Source organism: Diaporthe batatas, assembly GCF_019321695.1.
Source record: "Diaporthe batatas strain CRI 302-4 chromosome Unknown Contig00013, whole genome shotgun sequence".
Taxonomy (NCBI): Eukaryota; Fungi; Ascomycota; class Sordariomycetes; order Diaporthales; family Diaporthaceae; genus Diaporthe; species Diaporthe batatas.
In genome coordinates, this window is record NW_025408560.1 from 2,230,474 (window position 1) to 2,250,135 (window position 19,662).

The 19,662-nt window shown below is 58.5% G+C and overlaps 5 protein-coding genes across 5 annotated transcripts; 2 read left to right on the forward strand and 3 right to left on the reverse strand.

Annotated features, from left to right (window-relative positions):
- Positions 1–5,510: 5,510 nt before the first annotated feature.
- Positions 5,511–7,850, forward strand: KVR01_010498 (uncharacterized protein). Its single transcript, XM_044793927.1, has 2 exons — positions 5,511–5,887; positions 5,979–7,850. Exons 1-2 carry the CDS (start codon positions 5,528–5,530, stop codon positions 6,294–6,296), a joined length of 678 nt encoding a protein of 225 aa, XP_044640657.1. The 5' UTR covers positions 5,511–5,527; the 3' UTR covers positions 6,297–7,850.
- On the reverse strand, positions 7,379–10,084 carry KVR01_010426 (uncharacterized protein; the record flags this gene model as incomplete). Its single annotated transcript, XM_044791865.1, has 10 exons — positions 7,379–7,762; positions 7,829–7,914; positions 8,011–8,178; positions 8,240–8,302; positions 8,351–8,374; positions 8,447–8,693; positions 8,771–9,032; positions 9,116–9,209; positions 9,294–9,890; positions 9,988–10,084. The coding sequence occupies 10 exons, from the start codon at positions 10,082–10,084 to the stop codon at positions 7,379–7,381; spliced, it is 2,022 nt and encodes a 673-aa protein (XP_044640585.1).
- Positions 10,085–10,386: 302 nt separating this feature from the next.
- Positions 10,387–15,003, forward strand: KVR01_010208 (uncharacterized protein). Its single transcript, XM_044790659.1, has 3 exons — positions 10,387–10,521; positions 10,599–12,306; positions 12,358–15,003. The coding sequence occupies exons 2-3, from the start codon at positions 11,873–11,875 to the stop codon at positions 14,327–14,329; spliced, it is 2,406 nt and encodes an 801-aa protein (XP_044640367.1). The 5' UTR covers positions 10,387–10,521; positions 10,599–11,872; the 3' UTR covers positions 14,330–15,003.
- A 315-nt stretch (positions 15,004–15,318) lies between these two features.
- KVR01_010599 (uncharacterized protein) lies at positions 15,319–17,012 on the reverse strand (the record flags this gene model as incomplete). The annotated part of the gene is made up of 2 exons (XM_044783681.1): positions 15,319–16,153; positions 16,246–17,012. The coding sequence occupies 2 exons, from the start codon at positions 17,010–17,012 to the stop codon at positions 15,319–15,321; spliced, it is 1,602 nt and encodes a 533-aa protein (XP_044640758.1).
- A 1,668-nt stretch (positions 17,013–18,680) lies between these two features.
- Positions 18,681–19,389, reverse strand: KVR01_010138 (uncharacterized protein; the record flags this gene model as incomplete). Its single annotated transcript, XM_044784288.1, has 2 exons — positions 18,681–18,856; positions 18,936–19,389. 2 exons carry the CDS (start codon positions 19,387–19,389, stop codon positions 18,681–18,683), a joined length of 630 nt encoding a protein of 209 aa, XP_044640297.1.
- Between the last annotated feature and the right edge of the window lie 273 nt (positions 19,390–19,662).

Sequence of the window (19,662 nt, forward strand, 5' to 3'; positions counted from 1 at the left end):
GCTTACTATCTACGAAGTAGCCGTCTCCCGAGGTCATTTAACCACGAAGGTTTCCACACTGCCGGCTGGGATGCCCGTGCGGGATGCTACATTCGGGCAACAAGATGTATCTAACACCATGCAATAACACCCAAGCCCGGAACTTTCAGGGGCAGTGAGCAAGCTAGTCCTTTTCCTCAGGGCATGGCCTAGTTTGTTTTGTAAATCCATCCTGCCTGGCGCACTGTGTTTAAAGTCCCGGCGTCTTCGCAAACACACGAGGACGTCAGTCGCATGAGACTGATGAGAGATGCTGTTTTCCCTTCCAGCGCCTGCCCCCCAGCTCCCGCTTCTGTGGGGAACCCATGATGCGATATCGAACGATACTACGGTCAGGCAGCGCCCGCCTCCGATCACTTGAGGCTCGCTCGATACCTACACACCGTTCGATCCCCGGCAGGGTTTCAGGTGTAAGTGCCCCCCGAACACCTATTAGAGCGCAACAACAAGAAACGACCGACATAAAAACCTGGATTCTCGGAGGTGGCGGGGGTTGCTATGCAGAAACCGCCGTTGACTCGCTCCTGCGGCCGCCCTGTCCTCCTCGTTATCGTGATTGAGTCAAACCTTGATGCCCGAGACCACGTCGAAAAATCTGGGCTGCCCGGGGCAAGGCCCGTCCGCTGGCGGCTTCTAGGCGAGTCTAGAACGCGGGCGCCAAGTTGATTCACGTATCGCGGCCATGGCGGGCCTGGTGGTGAAATGCACGTAGCAGTGGGCATCCCAACTGACCGACGTTTTGACTCCGTCGTCGTCGTCGTCGTGTACGTCTTTTCGTCCGGCCCTGCGTCTCTATCCCTCCTTCTCTCTCTCCCTCCCTCTCTCTCTCTCTCAGAAGGTTTAGCGCGTCCTGCACGCCAATGTCGTGGCCAAGCCGGTCTTGGATTGAGTCGCTAGCACTAATCAGGGTGGCCCGGCGAGTCGTCCTTGACGAAGAGCCCGGACATCCTGACACGCCCTCCTGTTCGGAGGGTGAGACTGCCTATCGGAGTGGCAGGATCTTATGGCATGGGAATGATCTGCCGTTGAATTTCTGTCTGTTTCTACCATCTTCGCACTCACCGAAATTTCCTTCACGCAGACCTCCTGCAGACCGGTTTCGCAGTTTAGACAGGCCAAATCCGCATCGAGAAGCCTTTGCATACACCAGTGGCGAATTGTGGCGGGCGGGTTTGAGACATGAGTACGACATATCTCCAACCCTGAGAGGAAGATGCATCTCGGCCGAGAATTACGGGCCAATGCGGCGACTCAAGAGCGGTGGTCAGGGCCGGTTAAACATTAGCAGGTGAGGAGCCCCGTAAAATGCCCGCCACGGGTAAACAATCAGCATAAATGAAAGAGACAAAAAAAGCAACTCGGGGATGGGGCAGCCGTTTCCCCCTCTCAAACTGCTGAACACGCAGATGATGTGAGATACGTGATACTTCAGACCAATTTCAACTTCATCAGTCACCCGCGGATGAAGCAGAGCCGATTTTGCTCCCAACACACATGCAGGTGACTAAATACCTGCCTATCAAGTAACCTATGGTACTGCAGTGATAGCTGTGTAAGTGAGCGCGAGGAAGATGAAAGATCAGGCAAGCGTAGATCTTGGCCATATTGATAATCTGCGGTGACCTTCCAATCTCGTCGAGATTCTTGGCACCAATTATATGTTACAACATTGAAGTACGTCCGCATGATAACATCCCACGACGACGCCGTAAGCGGAAAATCGGGCCCTCGCAGTCATTGCGACCGAGCCCAGCTACGATTTTATTCGCGGGGCTTTGCACGAAGCCATCTCAACGCGGACAAGATATGCGTCCCCGGACACGCGGTGGCGGATTCGCTTCCGGGATCGTTCACGTTTCTTGTGTGCAGAGCGGCCGGCTCCGCAACTGGGCGCAGGTCTGGAACCCTGCTCGCCATCTATCCAAGTGAGCGGCCCCGAGTCCTTCAATCAGGCCCGTGTAAGCTGACAAGGTCTCATCTTCAGCTTGTGAGCCTTGTATGCGGGTGTTGGGCCCGGAGGTTGGGGGAGGGGGAGAAGTGAAGAGGGCTCGGGATGACGGGTGGGGATGCGCTTCCCAGGCACCAGTTGACAGTCGGGGGCCTGAGGTGTGAGGCAATGGTGATGCTAGATCAACCATAGGCAAGGAATATGGCCCATTCTTGCCCGTGTGTTCTCCATCCTGTGGCAGGTGAAGTGCTGGTTACCCTGTCTTCGGGTCACAGAGTGAAGAGTGGGAGCCCCGGACTTGGCCAATTCGACCATCTGTCGCGGCCTGGACAGCCTGCAGGGTTCCTGTAGCAGAACACTCACTGTCAATGCTCGATTGGCGTTTCCAAACAGGCCCCGATTCCCTCGATATTGTGAGTCTTCATAGTGAGCATCCGACACTGGAGGAATTGTTTCGCGTCAAGGTTAAGCAGAACCATGTAAGTTCAACTGACAATACCGAAACTTACCTACGGGTAGGAAACGTTCACTTTATATCGGAAATCTACACCAACCGCACCGACCCTCTTCGCCTTGCGCCGACCCCTTGTCTAGAAGGAATATGTTTGAACCGGTTTTGGATGCGACTCGGGACGCTCGGCATTCCTTGCCAGTGCTACACAAATACAGGTATTTCGCTCTCATTCTTAACAGCCAAGCAACAGGCATGAAGTCACAGCGTTCACTAATTCATTCTAGCTATACAATTTGCACGACAGGCTGTTCGCAGGTGGCATTTCCGCGAGATCCGGATATCACATTACGCAACTAGAGCTAGTTTCCAAGTCTAGGCCGGGGTGAAAGAGTGGCGGCATCATCAATGTCAATGAATTGGAGTCGCTCGGCGGCTGCACGTGAATTGGGGCTGTCACAAGTTGGTGGAACAGACTAATGCAACCCGGAAACACAATGGGAACACAACCATTCTGCCTGGGCAGGAGGACCTAATTCTTGACCAGGCGGTCCCTGATGCCCTCCGAGGGTGGTATGAGTTAGTTAGACCTTCTATGACGTGGCATCAGAAGCCATGAACAAACCGTACTCTGACCGGTCGCGCCAACGTGAAGAGAACAACTAAGACCAAAACTACCCCCAAGATGGATATGAGGTCAAAACCGCCGCCGGCCTAGTCGTGGACCCGGCCGAGAACCCCGCATAATACGCCGGCGGCGGCCAAGAGGGTGTGCTCGACCTTGGAACCAGCAAGATGTTCAGGCCCCGGCCCTGGCCTACGGCTACGTCGTCTACATGACGCGGCGGCCAGCTCCGGGGGGAGCTCATACTAGAGCCGACGGTGACCTCGGTCGCCGAGCCCACCGCCGTGTTAGATGAGACGAACGGGTGGGCATATTTTCAACACGAAACGGGAAGATACTTTCTGCCCAACGCCGCGGTGCGTACCAACATGTTACAAGCTCATGATACCCATACGTCCAATGCTGTATACGGTCTCTTCATACAGTGACAAGTCATACATGTATACTACGGCGAAATCCGCGGGTCCGGCCGCCGCTAGTTGGAACTTTGGGCGCAGGCCCAGCGAGACCGACTCGACGTCTAGCACATGGCCTTCACCATATACCTGGGTGGAGCGCTCTACCGTGGCCCCATGGGGCGCCCAGGGCATGCCCAGGTGTTCTTGACACACCTAAGGTAGCCACGGGGACGGGGATATGGGCCAACAAGTTTGACCCAACAATATCCCCCATCGACAGTGAGTAGGGACTGTCCTGAGCATGATTCAACCTGCTTCGTATCCCTATATATCACGGCCTCTCCGAGACCCGTGACCTCGGAGATCTTTTTCCATTATGGCAGAGATTGTCGGCGGGTGATGGGACTTGACCAGGCTGTCGTTGGCGTTACCACTGACCAGGTCCTAAATAAACTCGACGTCGTGTCAAGAGGTGCAATTCTTCAAAAGAAAACTCGGAGCACTCCGAATGAACCCACCCTCGCCCGCTCGACGACGCCCGCCGGCGCCTCGCGGTCAGCTGCCTCGACGATCACCGTGTGGTCATCCGCAAGTCGTTGGACAGACAGCCTGAGGCCGGGAGGGTGGATCGACCCCGTCCACGGTGCCCTGGGCGACCCACGACAACGCCCCCTTCTCGGGACTCATGTGGGAAAAGCTGAACCGCACGATTCTCGGGGCCGGGCTGGCTCGCTCTCGGGCGTGACCTCGCGGAAACCGCTTAATTACAAGCAGTGGCTTATCGGGGCTGTGGCTTCTGCGGACAGACATGGGCGAGGAGGTCGGGCCCCGGTAGGCTCAGCTATAATTATCAGCCTAAATTCTAGTTAGCGGCCAATTCAAGTTTCGACTGACTCGTGGGTTGTACATAGATAATCCATGGCCTACTGGGCCACGATGGCAGGAACTTGGCCACTGGCTGATGACAAACACGCATCGGGCCCTCCGGGCGAGGTGCTGGGATGCTGAGGAACCACGACAATCGGGGGCGGACGAGGTGGGGGAGTTGCTCCGCCTGGCAAGCATTGATGTCTGCGACACCAGCATACATTACTAGTAATAAGATCCGATGTCAGTAGCGCTACGCAGTACTGTGGTGACCTCCAGGGGCGAGGGCGATCGTTTTTCCAGGGGCCCACTTTACTTACTAGAATCTCTAGTCACGTCGTCTATGGCCGCAAACCTCTGGCGTGAGGACCAGAGGACTTGACCTGCAGAGAAAGACGGACACGGCGGCCCTCTGTGGCACGATTGGCCTTTTTCTACATGTGCACAATTCCTAGCTCGATTTAACAAGATGATGATGTATCAGCAAAGTCTGGTTTCCGACTAACTATGATTTACTGCTTGGATATTTGGAACCAGGGCCGCGGTACGCTACTAGTTGTATCCATATACACGGTACGGTGTTTCCACCGGCTGGTGGGTTCCTCTCTGCCCAGTCATTGGCACCGGTGTAAAACTTGGTCAAGTACTGTCCACTGACTACTCCGTAGACCACCACTGGTCAACCCGGAAAGCCCCGACATCAAACGTGTCGTTCAACATGTGAAAATTCTTCAAACGTTAGGAGGATCATGAGTCTCATGCTTAATTTTGGTATTCAGAAAACACACAGATGAGGGCTGTCTCACAGGATGCACTTGTTGTTCTCCGGGGATTAAACAAGTGAATATCATATCCAGCTTATAAATGCTAGTAGATAGATAGGTACGTACCTTGGTACTCGAGTGAATATGTACCTAGGAACCTATGACGGAATATGACCAAGACAGACCAGACAGGTGCAAGCGTTCAACCCTTGGTCACTTGTGATCTGTATCACGTATTCTCCCCGACATTCAATGGAAATTCCATGGAAGTCGGGGACTAATGCTGAATCCTGAGGCAGTCGTAAATACCCATCAATTGCCATATGCGTGCCGTCATACCGTCATACCGCAGCTGATAGACTGATAGCACGCACGTGGGGCAGCCCCACCCCAGCACTTGAGCTGTCAGCTACTCCAACTTTGAACTCCGCGGAGATGATATCTCGACAAACTTCGATACGACCCGAAAGCGCAGACCGACAACTCCTCCTCCCAGCCCACCCGTCGCACAACATGTCGTCACTCCTCGAGACAGTCTCGCTCGAACACGTGCCATCCACCCACAGCGTCCACGTCGCCTTCTTCAAGGGCGTCGCCAACGCGGGCCACCTCCAGTCGCAGCTCCTGGCGCGCAACCCCGACTTCGAGTACGCCTTCATCGACGCCTCCGCCGTCGTCTCCCGCCTGCACGTCCTCGCCGCCGCCTACAAGGCCCTCTCCGTGCTCCTGGACGGGAGGCTGAAGTCGCCCAACGTCCACGCAGAGACCGTGCTCGCCCTCAGCGCCACCAACAACGTGAGTCTTGGCTGCCAAACAGCTCGACAAAGGTTCCCTCCCCCCCTCCATGGATGGGCCTTGCTGATGGTCCTTCTTCGCCTTCGCACAGATCTCAGAAGCCTACCGCCGCTACGGCATCTCCCCCGACGTCAAGGACATCATCATCGTCAAGGTCCTCTTCCCCACCGACGACAGGCCCCGGCCGCCCACCGCCGACGACGTCTGGAAGCACCTCTCGGAGAGCGTCGAGGGCACCCCCGTGCCGTTTTCCGACGACGAGATCGCCCGGTCCACCGACTGGCCCAAGGTCAACAAATACTACAAGCTGAATGGCGCCCCGGCCCTGAGGAACATCAAGGACGACAAGGAGCGGCTGCGGGAGACGGAGATGCTCGTCATCAGCTCCATGGCCCTGCGCGGGGTGTAGCGGTATCGTGTTGCGCTGTGTTGACCGCATGAGACATACCAGCCGCGTTCTGCCGCTACTGAGGAGCTGTACCACCCTGCCAGAGAGGCCAGCGAGGCTCCTGTCTGCCTGACCTGCCCGTCCAATGACCTGTCTGCGCCCAAGGCCCCAACCAAACAAGGGGGCGCGTGATTATCCTCGGCCTAAGGGTCATGCCGCACGACCACTTCGCTGCTGAGAAACTCCACGAGTATATCCTGCGATTTCTGCGAAGGAGATGCCACGGCCTGGGCCAATGGTCTGCTGCGACTGAGGAAGGCCAGCATGGAAGTAGCCCGCCCACGCTAGAGGAGCATTTGGTTAAGCTCGGTCCCAGTGTTAAGAAACCTCTCACAGGGACGCCTTCCCGCCGGGTCGGCGACCGCCGCTCTTATGATGGGGAGTTATGTCTGCTCGCTAGAACTTGGGTCTGTCTCACTGGCAGTTGGATGTCCCACGAACGGTCGAGGCGACGACTCGTGGCTAGTGACGCATAACCTTAAATGGCCTGGCACGCTGGGCCAGGCTACCTTCCGTCAACATGCATGTGCTGATGCTCTGGGTCGGCCTTCGGGGGGGAACTCTAGGGTGCCAAGGAGGTCAATGTTGATGCGATGAACGGCGAGGCGACCGTGCCTCCAGCGGTGCCAGATTTGTCTTCGCCTGCTGCAGTACACGTTTACCAGCCCACGTGGTCTACGGCCTCAACGTCTAGGGTGTCCCGAGAAGATTCTGGGTGGTTCGCACAAAACGAACACAGTACCAACTTGTTCGCCTGCGAGGCCTACCAGACGATCGATGACTAGGTGTTCTGCCTGAAAGGACGGCAACCACGTGCAAGCCCGGGTTGTCTCAAACAAAGCCTGCCGTCTCGCCCAGGACACATGTCTACAATGTCCGCGGGCTTACAATTCTGGGCATTGATGTTGTGTCGGATTAAAAAAATATATCGTTAATCATTTAATCCTCATCCTTCCCCCTGATGCTAAAGTGAGGGGCGCGATCATATGCCGCATGCCCGATCATGTTCTGCTCCTCCATGTTCCTTCCAGCCCGTGCCGACCTCACTCCTCAGACAAATCAGACTCCTCCCCGCCCCTTGCGCCCCCATCAGCCTGGTTGAAGTGGCGGTGGTGAAGGGCAACAGTATAAAACTCAGGCTCGTCCTCCTTGGACCCGCAGAAGTACTTGCGGCACAGATACCGCACGTACCCAAGCTGGAAGGTGACGAACCTGTGCTTGGGCACGGCGAAGACCATGGACAGGTCCTCGAGGCTGAACCCCTTGGTCTCCTCGACCAGGAGGAACACCAGCACAAAAGCCACCAGGTTGAGGCCGGAGAAGAGCACCAGGCCGCCCCAGTGCTTTAATGCCGGGTCCAGCATCGGGTACAGGAGGGTCAGAATGCCGGCGAAGAAGAGATTTACCGCGATGGCGACGGAGCAGCCCTGTGTCCACCAGTTATTAGTTCTTGTGAGCCTGCGGGGCTATGTGGGGGGGTGTAAATCGCATACCGCTTCACGCTGTGCCAGGGGGAAACTCTCGGATGCCAGCGTGAATGGGATGGGTCCCAGGCTGGGCGAGTAGACGGCGGCGAATACTACGTGGACATGGAAAAAGGTCAGCGGGACTGTGTGGCCTCCGCAACAAACTTGGGTTCCGCCCTGAGGCGGAGTGGGTGGGGGGGCGGGCGCACGATAAATGAATACCACGGTGGGCACGAGGAGGTCGTCGTTGATGAAGAACATGGCAGCCACGGCGAGGCAGAGACTCATCAGAGGCAGCGTGGTCAGCATCAGTTTCCTCCGGCCCCACGTGTCGATGCGCCTGATGGCCAGAAGGCAGAAGACAAAGTTCACAGCTCCTGTATACGGACCGTCAGAAATGGCCCGAGGGGGGCGTCCTGCCCGGGGGATGTAGCATACCAAAGCCAGTGCTGAAGCCCATGGCGTCTAGTTTGTCGCCGACAGAGTTGAGGAAGAAGGTATCTGGTATCTGTCAGGATCGAATGGACGACGTGGCCGGGGTATACGTACTCGAATAGAAGGCGAAGATGTTGACTGGGGGTTTTGGTTCCACATTAGCACCAGGACCAATTTGGTATCTAGTCGGCTTACAATGGGACTACATACTGCCGCACAGCTGCTGAGACAATGCCACCACACACGTGCTCAACACGGCGTTTCTCAGCTTGATCTCCTTGAACAGGAGGGCGTACTGCCTGGAGCAGTAGGTGACCGCCATCCCGAAATGGCTCGCATACGTAAGCCCGGACTTTGCGTGCGACATGCCGGCGTTTTCGATCTCGGGCGCGTTGGGGCGGTACTCATCCAGCTCCACCGACTTGTGGATGAGGTAGAGGTCCCGGAGGGCTTGGAGCTGTCAGATCAGGTGTCAGGACCGTTGCTCATCTTCGGATTGTCTGAGATCCAGCGCAGGAGTTCAAGATTCATTACCTTTGTCTGCCGCGCCTTGAGAAGAATGTCGTAGGCCCGGGAGGGGTTGCGGTGTGGCGTGTTCGGCTGCATGTAGTACCGCGGGCTTTCCATACACCAGCCCAGGGCGACCAGGAGGAGGACTGCGGGTATGAATGGTGCGCCTAGTATTTCTCTCAGTGCTTTTATCTGATTGTCCGCCGAAGCGTCGTTTTGAGTGGCTTTGTTCCAGGCCGCGATGCCCAGGTTTATTGCGGAGCCGATTCCTATTCCGAACGCGACCCTGTGTGTGATGGATAGCAGTTAGCAGCCTCGCTCTGGCAGCACTGGGGGATCGATCCCATATGAAGCTAGTAGACGACTGACCATAATTGCCACATGAGCGTAGAGGAGCCACGCCATTGGGTGAAGGCGATCTCGCCAGCTAGAATAGGGGTACTAACGGCTTTGATACCCATGCCTGCAGTCTCACGTGTCAATGACTGGTTATGGTGTTATGTGAAATCACACAGGCGCCTTTCTTTTTCCTTCTCGAGGAACTTACCAACACCATTCACGATCCTGACACACAACAGCTGCCACCACGAAGTCACATACGCAGAGCCAAGCGAGCTGGCCAGAATCATCACGGCGGCGACGGTGATGGCCCCGCGGCGGCCGACCCAAAAGTTGAGCAGCAGGGACGACGGCGCGCCGACGACGGCAGCCGCGAAAAACGGGCTCGAGTTGGCGGCGCCGAGCTTCCACTGCCAGGGCAGGTCGTCCGGGGGCGGCGGTCCGGAGCAGGAGCCGGGCCCGGGCGAGAGGCACTCGAGCCACTGGGCGTAGAGGCTCGCGCAGTTGAAGGACGCCTGCACGTGGCCCTGCAGGAAGGCCGCGCAGCCGACCGTCAGCACGACGGGGAAGATCTTGCGGAACTGGCCCCGCAGCTCGTCGTGCTCCGACACGAGGCCCTTCTTCTCGTGCTCCCCCAGCGTCACGAGCAGGTTCGTCTGCGTGGCCGAGTTGCGCGCGACCTGGTCGTACGTGCGGATGTCCTTTGCGACGCGCGCGGCGCGCAGGACGTCCTCGTACGAGACATCCGGGAGGTGCTTTGAGAACTCCTTGACGTCTGCCTGGAGCTCCTTGTCGCTCAGGTGGACTGGTTCATGTGTTCGTTAGTACCAAGTGGGACAATTATGATTACCACAAGAGGAAAACCCGCCTCTCCATGGCCATTGGTGTACAACATAACATACCAAGAGGCCCCTCGATCAGGGCTCGGTCGTTCAAATTACGGTGCTCAACCTGCGCGCGGAACCTGTCGAAGAGGCTCAAGGTCGACTTCTCTGCCATGGTGGCGGTTTGACAAACAATTGCTACGCCGCAGGAGCCGCAGAATCTTTCGAAGAGGGTTGCAGGGTTTCATCAGATCGAGTTCGCGAACGCCTTAGCGTGAACTGGGTCCAGCATTCCCAGTGTGGTGCTCTATATGTGATGGAGGAATATGTGAGATACTACCGATCGACTGCAGAACATGACACGCTACTTGTCATATAATCCTTCTTACATATAAGAGGCCCGCCGAGAAAAAGAGGGGGGCACTGCTAACGCCACGAGGCTGTTCCCTCAAGTTGGGCATATTTGGGGGCGTATTTCAAGCTGTCCTCGGCTACCATCGAAGATTATTACCACAGCACAATCGCGATCGACCTCTCCTCAGCTGAATATGCAGGCTGGCTGGCAGGTCGCTTAGTCCTCCGCCGGTGACACAGCCAGGGATATACGCCCAGGTACAGCGCAACCAGTGGAGGTTTTCAGCTCTTGGCAGATTACCGCCCGCATGGCATGGCTAACGGATAGCCATCAGTAGCGCTGTGCAACCATCTCGCACCCCCACGACGTACTACAACATGATATAGTGAGTACCAAAAGGCACCTACCTCAGTTGCGAAGATGTCTCAGCTTCGAGGAGAGGATACGCGCCTGGGAAGTCGTCACGCAATCATGCACTTCTGCTTGACTTTCATGACGTTGGTTGAAGGATTCCGAGGTTTCATTGATGAAATCACAGGACTTGCTTCGAAGCAGGCTCCAGCCACAATTCACCCCCTGCTCGAACATATGCAGGATATGTGTGTAGTCTCTTTCCCCGCGAGCCTAATGCGGCTCTAGCATCATGTGGGTGTTGGGCTTGTATGGGGAGCCTGCAGCTCTCCGGGGCCCCATCATTGATGGGTTGGAGGCCCCCTGGATGGTGGATGGTGTGAACCCCGCCCCTCCGCACAGAATATTGAGGCTGATGGAAGAAGGAGTCATGGTCATATATTGTCGGGGACCGAGTCTGCTCACCTCACCCCGACATCCCAGCCCCCTGTCTCAGGAGCACGCGACGTTCGAACAGCACTGGCACCTTGCAGCCCTACTTCTGTGGGGCAGTGCCTGAAGACAAGACGAACTATAGGCACTGCGGAGTGTCCAGGGGTCTTCTGACTTATCCCTCTGCCCTATATTAGTAAAGGCATCCAACTACCCTATTCGTTCGAAGCACGGCGGAACCTTGGGAGTGGCTTGTGCCCTGCCTCCTCCTAACATTGTACCACGTGAGAGAACCACGATAGCCGAAGGGCTAGGCTGCCGGCCTGTCCTGCATATGCTTGTACAACGCTTCTTCCTGCAGTCCAAGTACGGGCTCAGCCACGCGTCTATCGGTGGCAAAGCAGGGCTGCAGAAGCCATCAGGCAGGCATGCTATAGTCTGGATAGTATGACGCAGTTCCGCGTTGACCAGCAATCTATCTACCTATCACTGGGTTCAATCATCGTCTCGCGTGCTCGAGCCTTTACTCCCTCCCGTTCCGCGCCTGCTCTCCGTCCCGCGTTTCTTCCCTCCTGGCAGCCTGTGTCTCCACGGAACGGCCCACCTGCGCGCGGCCAAGGATCGGCACCAACGCGAATGGCATTTCCCGGGAGCATCTCCTATTGCACGCTTCCGGTTTGATTCTCTCAGCGCTGAACCTACTACGACGTTGCCGACACTGCGACTACTGCGGAACTTGCCGCAACTCTGAGACACCCCCAGCCTGGCGGAACGGCCGCCGGGAGAAGACCAATCCACTGGACCATATCGATCAGATGAGCCAGCATGTCAGGCCCGCTGGAAGTCATTGGCGCGGTCTCTGCAGTTGTGCAGCTCATCGGGGGGGTCTCCTCCGGGCTTCGGACGCTGCGAGATGCCGTCGTGGCCATCAAGGACGCACCCAGAGCCGTTCAACGGCTGGAGGAGAAGATACAGAACCTAGGACACTGTTTTCGAATGCTTGAGAGATATTTTGAGTCCAGACCGTCCAGGATACCATTCGAGACACAGCTGTATGAGCTCATCCAAGAGATCGCTGCCAGCTGCACCGCGCCACTGATGGTTCTCAAGGAGAAAATACCAACCCGGTCCCAGCTATCAAAGAAACATATAACAGCGGCGTTCGACCTCTGGCTCAACAATAGCGCAATCACACAGGCCAAAACCCAGATCAACGAGTCCATTCCGTACCTGAACCTTCTACTCCAGACTTTGAACCTGTAAGTCCCGCCCTTTAGGGGATTCGACGCCCTCAGCTGACACCAGGCAAGTTTCAAAGCCGACCAGGCCGACGATCTGCTGCGCCAAATCGCAGCCAGCCTGAACCAGACTGCGCAGCCGCAGCACCCGATACCACATCCAATAGCAGATCAAAATGCAGCGTTGTACGAGTTCAATAGTCATACCCTGGAGACGACATTGAGAGGGATCAGGACATTTGCCAACGATGCTACTGCTTTTTACGTACAGTCCGAGAGGACAACGGCCACATCATCCAGGTACATCGGGACTTTACGGCCTGGAGATACACCTACGGTGAGCAGCACAGTACAATCACCAACATTTACGAAGGCGAGGCGACAACTTGAGTTTGAGTGGGAACAGAACAGAAAAGACGTGGAACGCCATGAAGGCTACGGCCTCTACGAGAATGCAGAAAAGATCCAGCGGCGAGCTCTGTCAATCAAGGAGGAGTTAAGCAACCAGCACGGAGTCCCATTCTCGCTGGAAGAACGAGAGGAGATGGAAGAGAAACTAGCCGACATCCTCATCGAATGCAAGACTGAGGGCTCTACAGAGAAAGCAATCTCTCTCATTGAGAAAATTATCGGGGAGAGCCCCAGAGACAGGGAAACAGACAACAGTGACAACCTGCTCACCTCACCAGGGTCGCCAACATCCGACGACAAGAAATTGAGCCTGCATTACAAGCTAGGGCGGCTATACAAGTCGACCGGGCAGATGGACCTTGCCGAGAAGGAGTTGAGGACGGCCTTCAACGCCTACGCCGAGGAGTGCCCCCAAGACACGGCAAAGATACGCGAGGCGGGGGAAGAGCTCCTGGAACTGTACGACATCCGGGTCGAGTTCGGCGACAGGGAGCACCGGCCCGTGTTCCTGTCGCAGCTGCACGGGTTCAAGCAGGAACTCCAGTCCCTGACGGGGCGGCCCCTCGAGCACCGCCAGACGACGTGCGACAGGGCCCTCGCGTGGTGCGACGAGAAGGGCATCGCCGTGGCCCGGGAGAACGACCAGCCGCGGTTCGACCTCCTCGGCGAGGACAACTCGTCACCGCTGCACCACGCCGCGGAATCCTGCACGGACGAGCTGGCGCTGCAGCAGATGATGGAGAACTCGGACACGCTCGAGAGCCGCGACGGCCACGGCGACACGCCGCTGCTCGCCGCCGTGGGCGCGTCCAACACGGCGGCGCTCGGGATCCTCCTCCAGAAGGGCGCCAGCGCCAGCGCCCGCGACAGCCAGGGCCAGACGGCCCTGCACAGGAGCCAGAAGCCCGCCGTGACCAAGTTCCTGCTGCACCACCGGCTGCGGCGCGCCAGCACCATGACCTCGGGCCTGTTCGACGACGCCGCGGCGGCGGCGGCGGTGGCGAGGCGGTTCTCGTCCAGCTCCTCCTCGGCCTCGACCTTGACGACCTCGCCGCCCGGCTCGGTCTCAGACGACGGCGGCCTCGACATCAACGCCCAGGACGCCACGCGCAAGACGGCGCTCTACCTGGCCTGCTGGCAGGGCCGCGCCAGGATCGTGAGCCTCCTGCTCCTCGCGGGCGCGGACCCCAACATCGCGGCGCACGGGGACACGCCCCTCAGCATCACGGTCGAGTCGCAGGCGCGCGCGTACGCCCGCGACCCGGGGAGGAAGGTCGACATCGTCGCCGCGCTGGTGGCGAGGGGCGCCGACCCGGGGCCCGGGAGGCGCCGCCTCCTCCCCGCCGCCGGGGGCCCGGGCCCGCGCGGCATGCAGAGGGAGATCCTGAGGGCGCTCGAGGGCGGCCGCGCGGGGGCCGCGGCCCAGGCCCAGCTGCTCCTCCAGCCCTCCCTGGTGTCTGAGACGTGGACGGCGGCGGCGGCGCCCGAGGGTGGCGGTGCGCCTTCGCCCCCTCGGAGGGACAGCGGGTACCAGCCGTCGCTGTCGTCGTCGTCTGTCGCGAGCGGCAAGCCGCAGATCGAGCACCTTGACTTTGGGCCGGCTCTTCTGACGGAGGAGTTCAAGCCGGACTGAGCACATAATCGACACTGGATAATATCTTGTGCCCCGGATGTAGGTGGTGGGGGTATTTCACGTCACGAGATATAGGCCATCGCCCTTGACGATGCAACAGCCGCTCCTCAGAACCCGTGCTGGCTTTTGGGGTTACTCTGGGGTTAAAGCAGCACATTCATCCCACAGCGGGGGCTTGTCGATGTCGATATTCGCACAATGTTGCGGGTGAAGTTGTGCCCAGGGGTTCGGTCGCGCACGACCAATTTACCACAACCTTGGAAGCCTTCTGACCCTAGGCTCTATATACAACAGACTCGAGTGGAGGAGAGAGAGAGGAGGTTGGGATAGCAGAAGATCCCGGCTTTGAGCGAAAAGTCCAGGTGGTAGAGGGAGAAAGTCGCCTCGAGGTACGGGCTTGAAAGTTATCAAATAGCAGAAACCTCGGCCTGGCTTCTGGGGACGCGAGAATCCCTACACTGTAGGAGAAAGCGATGGGGAAGGCAGGTCGGCTACATTCTATGATGGGCGTGCGTGACTGGGCCGGTGCGTGTACATACATGTATTGCATGTTGATACAACCTCTGTGTTTTGCTTTTCGTTGTATTCTTTCCGAGGACAATACCCGAGCTTCCAGAGATATAGTTCTAGATCAAAACCATGGCGATGTACAGCAATGTGCCGGCGAAGGAATTAAAAAAAAAAAAAAAAAAAGAAAGTCTGAATCACGTAGGGATCAATGATGCAAGTGGCCATTCTACGCACGTGCAGAGTTTATCACGCTGCTGGGAATTCACTCAAATTTCCTCTGAATCGATAATATCAATTGATCATTCCGAATGATCAAGCAAGCAGGCTCCCGACGCTACACACAGAACCCATCGCCCAGACTCCCCGAACTCCATCCCGTTCCAGCTCAACTCCCGAACCGCCAGAATCCCAAAGATCGATGCAAGCCTCGCGGCAAGGGAATAAACCAACACCGTGACAACCACCAGCGGCGAGCCTCCTCAGGCAAGCCCAAACACCCCCCTCAGCCGCCTCCACACCTCCGCCCTCATGGCGTCCCGCCCGTCCCGCGTCCGCTGCACGGCGTCCTTGTTCTCCTGCGCCCGGCGGAGCAGGTACTTCATGCACTCGCCCGTGGAGCCCCACACGAGGTACTTGTACGCGCGCGGTGCCTTGCCCCGGTCCTGCCCCTGCCCCTGCCCCGCCGCCAGGATCCCGCACGACACCTCGTCCGCCATGCCCTGCAGCTGCGCGAACGCGACCTCCCCGCCGCCAGTTCCCGCCGCCGCCGCCGCCCGCGCCCTGCGCACCGACTCGGCATTGTGCGACGCCAGGACCATGTCCACGCGCGGGAAGGCCGCCCCCTTGTCCTCGGCCGTGGCGAACGGCGCCAGCGGCCCCGCCCACTCGCGCCGCAGCAGCGCCCCCGCGATGCCGTCGTAGCACGCGTCCGTGTCGGCCTTGGAGCCGTGGATCAGGTGGCGCGGGTCGCTGCCGAGGTACGCGCCGCGGACGAGCTTGACGCCGAGGGCGAACCCGCCCTCCGACGCGGCGCGCAGGTGCGCCGCCACCACGGCGGGGCTCGCCTTGAGGTAGGCCTGGTAGGTGCCGTGGATGACGGCCCCGCTGCTGGGGTTGGTGTTGTACTTGCGCATGTAGCGCAGCGTCCAGTCGTCGATGCCCGCCTGCACCGCCTGCTGCTCCGCGTCGAAGAGGAGCCTGACGCCGCGCGCCGCGGCGAGGGTGCAGATCTCGTCGATGGCGGCCGCGAGGGCCTCTGGTGGTGGGAGGCGCTGGGACAGGGACCAGAGGGCCTGGCGGCCTGCGCCTGTGAATCTTGGGTGAGGTTAGCGGGTGGGATCTCATTATTATTAACGGCCCGATGTGAACTTGTGAAAAGGACGCGTGGGGGAAGGGCAAGTACTTACTTCAAGGCAACGTAGTCACCCGGTTCGGCCAGGCGCACCGTCTCTAGCGTCCCCTTGGCCCACGGGGTGACCTCGTTCTGGACGCACTCCCTTGCGATCTCGTCGTCCATGCCGCGCGTCGACAGGGCCTCCAGCTGGCTCTGGCTCAGGACCACCTCCCTGGCATAGCCCAGGATGACACCCGAGTACCCAATCCCCCTGAGGCTAGCCATCGTGGCCTTGACCTCTGGCCCGGTCTCGCCCGCACAGAACTGGGCGTAGAACGTGTTCTTGATCAGCTGCTTCAGGAGCGGGTTTCGGTCGGGGTTCAGGACGGGGTTGGTGGTGTGCGCGAGCATGCTCATGATCGACAGCGAGGGGGGCAGGAGGACCGGCGATGACGACATGGTGGTCACCGCCAGGGAGCGCAGGATCGTGATCAAGGGGAGCACCGACAGGGGCGCCTTGGTGCCAGTCGCGGTTGGCGTCATGGTGGGCTCGAAGACTGGGCCTGGGATGGCTGTGGTGTCGAGGGCTGCACCTGCCTGGCGGCTGCTGCTGGATGAGTGGAGCGACCGCGAGGCTGATGGCGGCGTTTGCGCCGGTGTTGAGGTGGATGTGGAGGCATTGCGATTGAACTGTGGCTGGCGCAGCGGTCTGAATTTCAGGAGGGACGTCTCGATTCTGGAGGCGGGCCCAAACGCGCAGCCACGCAGTGAATGTGCAGGTACGATCGCCATTGTCCTTTCACGAGTCGTTGTGGTCAAAAGTGGCCGAACTGAAGCCATATCGGGTTGGGCTGCAGAAAGGGGGAAGTCGAGGCTCAAAGCAGGGTATCTGATAAGCAAAACACAGCTTGAAATTCGGTATAATGTGATGCACGCTTTCAAATAGAACGAGAAGCAGACAATGAGATAGAGAGAGAGCAAGAGAGAGGGGGAGAGAGCACACAGCTGTTAGGTTTTGATACACGAGACAAAGGCCAGTGTTTCCGTATCACGATGAACAAGGTGAAGCGGTCTGTCCAGAGGGATGGGATACTTGTATTTGACGGACATTGGGCCCAAGTCTTGGCCAGCCCAGCCTCGCCTCGCCTCACCCCAACCCCTCGATCACCGTCCGTCTATCTCCGGTGATCGCAATGACACAGGTGACCAAGCTCGTAAGTCTAAGTTGAGAACGGATCCCTGGGACCGAAGGCGAGGGATGGCCGACATCGTCAATGCCCGGTGCTATAGGGCCAGCCAACCACGTAAGGGCGAGACGGGCCAAGCTATCAATCAAGTGACTAGTCTATCTGCTGCACCGCCAGAGGCCGGAGCCCAGGAACGAGACAGCAGATGTGACGGCTTGGACGGTGCAGATTAGCCATTGTGCAATCAGAGGCTGGCGGGAAGTCTGAGACCAGCGGCCGGGCCAATCCCTCCAACTCCTTATCGCTGACCATCACGTGGGGAAGGCTCAAAAGGGTGGATAAACGCAGCCTGGGGGGAAAGCCGTGTCTAGCCGTCGCACTGGCCGGCTGGTGGCTCCCCAATGGTCGCTGTTGGAGAGGCATTGACAAATAGTGTAGATTCCTCGGACGGCCCCCTTTGTTTCCCCAACTCTCTGCGGGCCAATCTCAAAGTCGCAAATCTGGGGCCGAGAGAGACATAATTTCTGCCCAGACTGCCTGACTGCCCGACCGCCCGACAGACACTCAGTGGCAGCTGGAATGAGGACGCAGCTCGGTCATGTGGGCGTCACCCGGTCGAGCTTGTTGCTGTCTGAGCTTGTCGTCGAGATGGGCCTGCATGGAAGCGACATGCAGGCTGCAAGACAAGGCGAGGATGCGAGCCTGTTGCGTCGCAGCACTGATTCGGGCTGTCGGGGTCACCTTGGAAGCTCTTGGCCCTCCCATGCACTTCGGCTTTCTGTGGGTCTCCCAGAGATGCAATGCCGATTTTTGCGGGGCCCTTCGATGGCGGCTGCCATGGCCCGGATCGCTAGACTGGGTGCAGAGTCGTCCGGCCAGCCGGCCGAATGGCAGCCAACGGCTTAAGCACTTGGTGCCAGGCACCACGAACTGGCGTCCCAGCCAATCTGGTCGTTTCAGCATGGCGCGACTCGTCCCTGTCCTGGGTCCTGGGCCCACCACGGCGACCTTTGCGGTCTGCAGCGGCGTCAGTCTCTTGGTTTCGCTGGTCTTGAAGGCTGATTCAGAGCCAGGGCCCGGGCGTCCCCTCCGCCTGTCATCAAACCTTCAGCCTTGGAAAGCCGAGAGTAAATGTTGTCCATGTCCGAGATCGGTGGAGGTCATCATGATGTTGCTGCAGCACGTCAACAGCATCGCCCGCGTGACCCGCGTCTGACCAGTGATCAGATCCGCATCTTGTCGGCTGAAGGAGTCTTTTTATTCGAAGAAAAGACTGCGATGCTGGATGCAAAATGCGTCCTGCCTCGTGTGCGCGGGCATCTCACAGCTTCTGTTCCAGCCCGCTGCTCTGTCCGCGGACCCGTCTCTTGATCCAGTCAATGTAGCCAATGGGTCGACCTCGTGCTGCACCGGCAGCGTCTTGGAGTCCGCCAAAGACGAGCCCGACGGCAAGGGCGGTCTTGGTGGTTCGGGCGGTCATGGGGAGACTGAACCGATCTGCAGACGGCCCAGGTGGTTAGCAGAGCAGCTCATCCGCAGCATCGACAGAGGGGTAAGATGGTGCTGCGATACGTACTCCACAGGCTGAAACCGCCGGCGACAGTCAGGGAGGCCAGGACGGTGTTGACAAAGTCCTTGGACTCGCGATACTCGTCGTACATGTCCTCGACGACGAACATGGCGGTGGTCCAGAAGGACACCCTGAGGCCCATCTTGAGGCCCTCCTTGAGAGCGCCCCTGGCCATGACATAGTTCTTGCTCTTGTGGTACATGAACCAGCCGGTGGGCGTGGTGGGCAGCTTGTGCGCGTGCTCGGCTCGGAACTGCAGGCCGGCCATCTTGCTGCCCTGGGCCATGCCCAGAGACGTGCCGACGCCGAGGGATGACACGGCCGCAAGCAGTATTCTCGTAGGTGCCATCATGTTCAGGCGGCTGTTCTCGAGGGCGATCCGGCGGCGCTCCTGGTAGTCGACTGGCAGCCTGGCCATGAAGGCCTCGAGCTCCTCCTTCGTCTTTGGAGGGCGGCCCATATTGTTGCTGCTTCTCGAGCTTGCGCGGGTTGCAAGGTGCAGTCAAATTGCTGGGTATGGTCTCGGTCGAGCAGGACAGGCAGATTGAACCCTAGGGCAGGGCTATTATGGGGCGGGTTGAGGCTGTAGATGCAGAGGGATCACCAGAACGAGGGTGCATCTGAGGGGCTTCTGATTTCCTCTCTCTCCCAACCTGAACCGCAACTGTGAGGTACCTGGGTACCTGGGTACGGAGGTACATACATATTCTGAGAGCCCCACTAGATTTTCTGG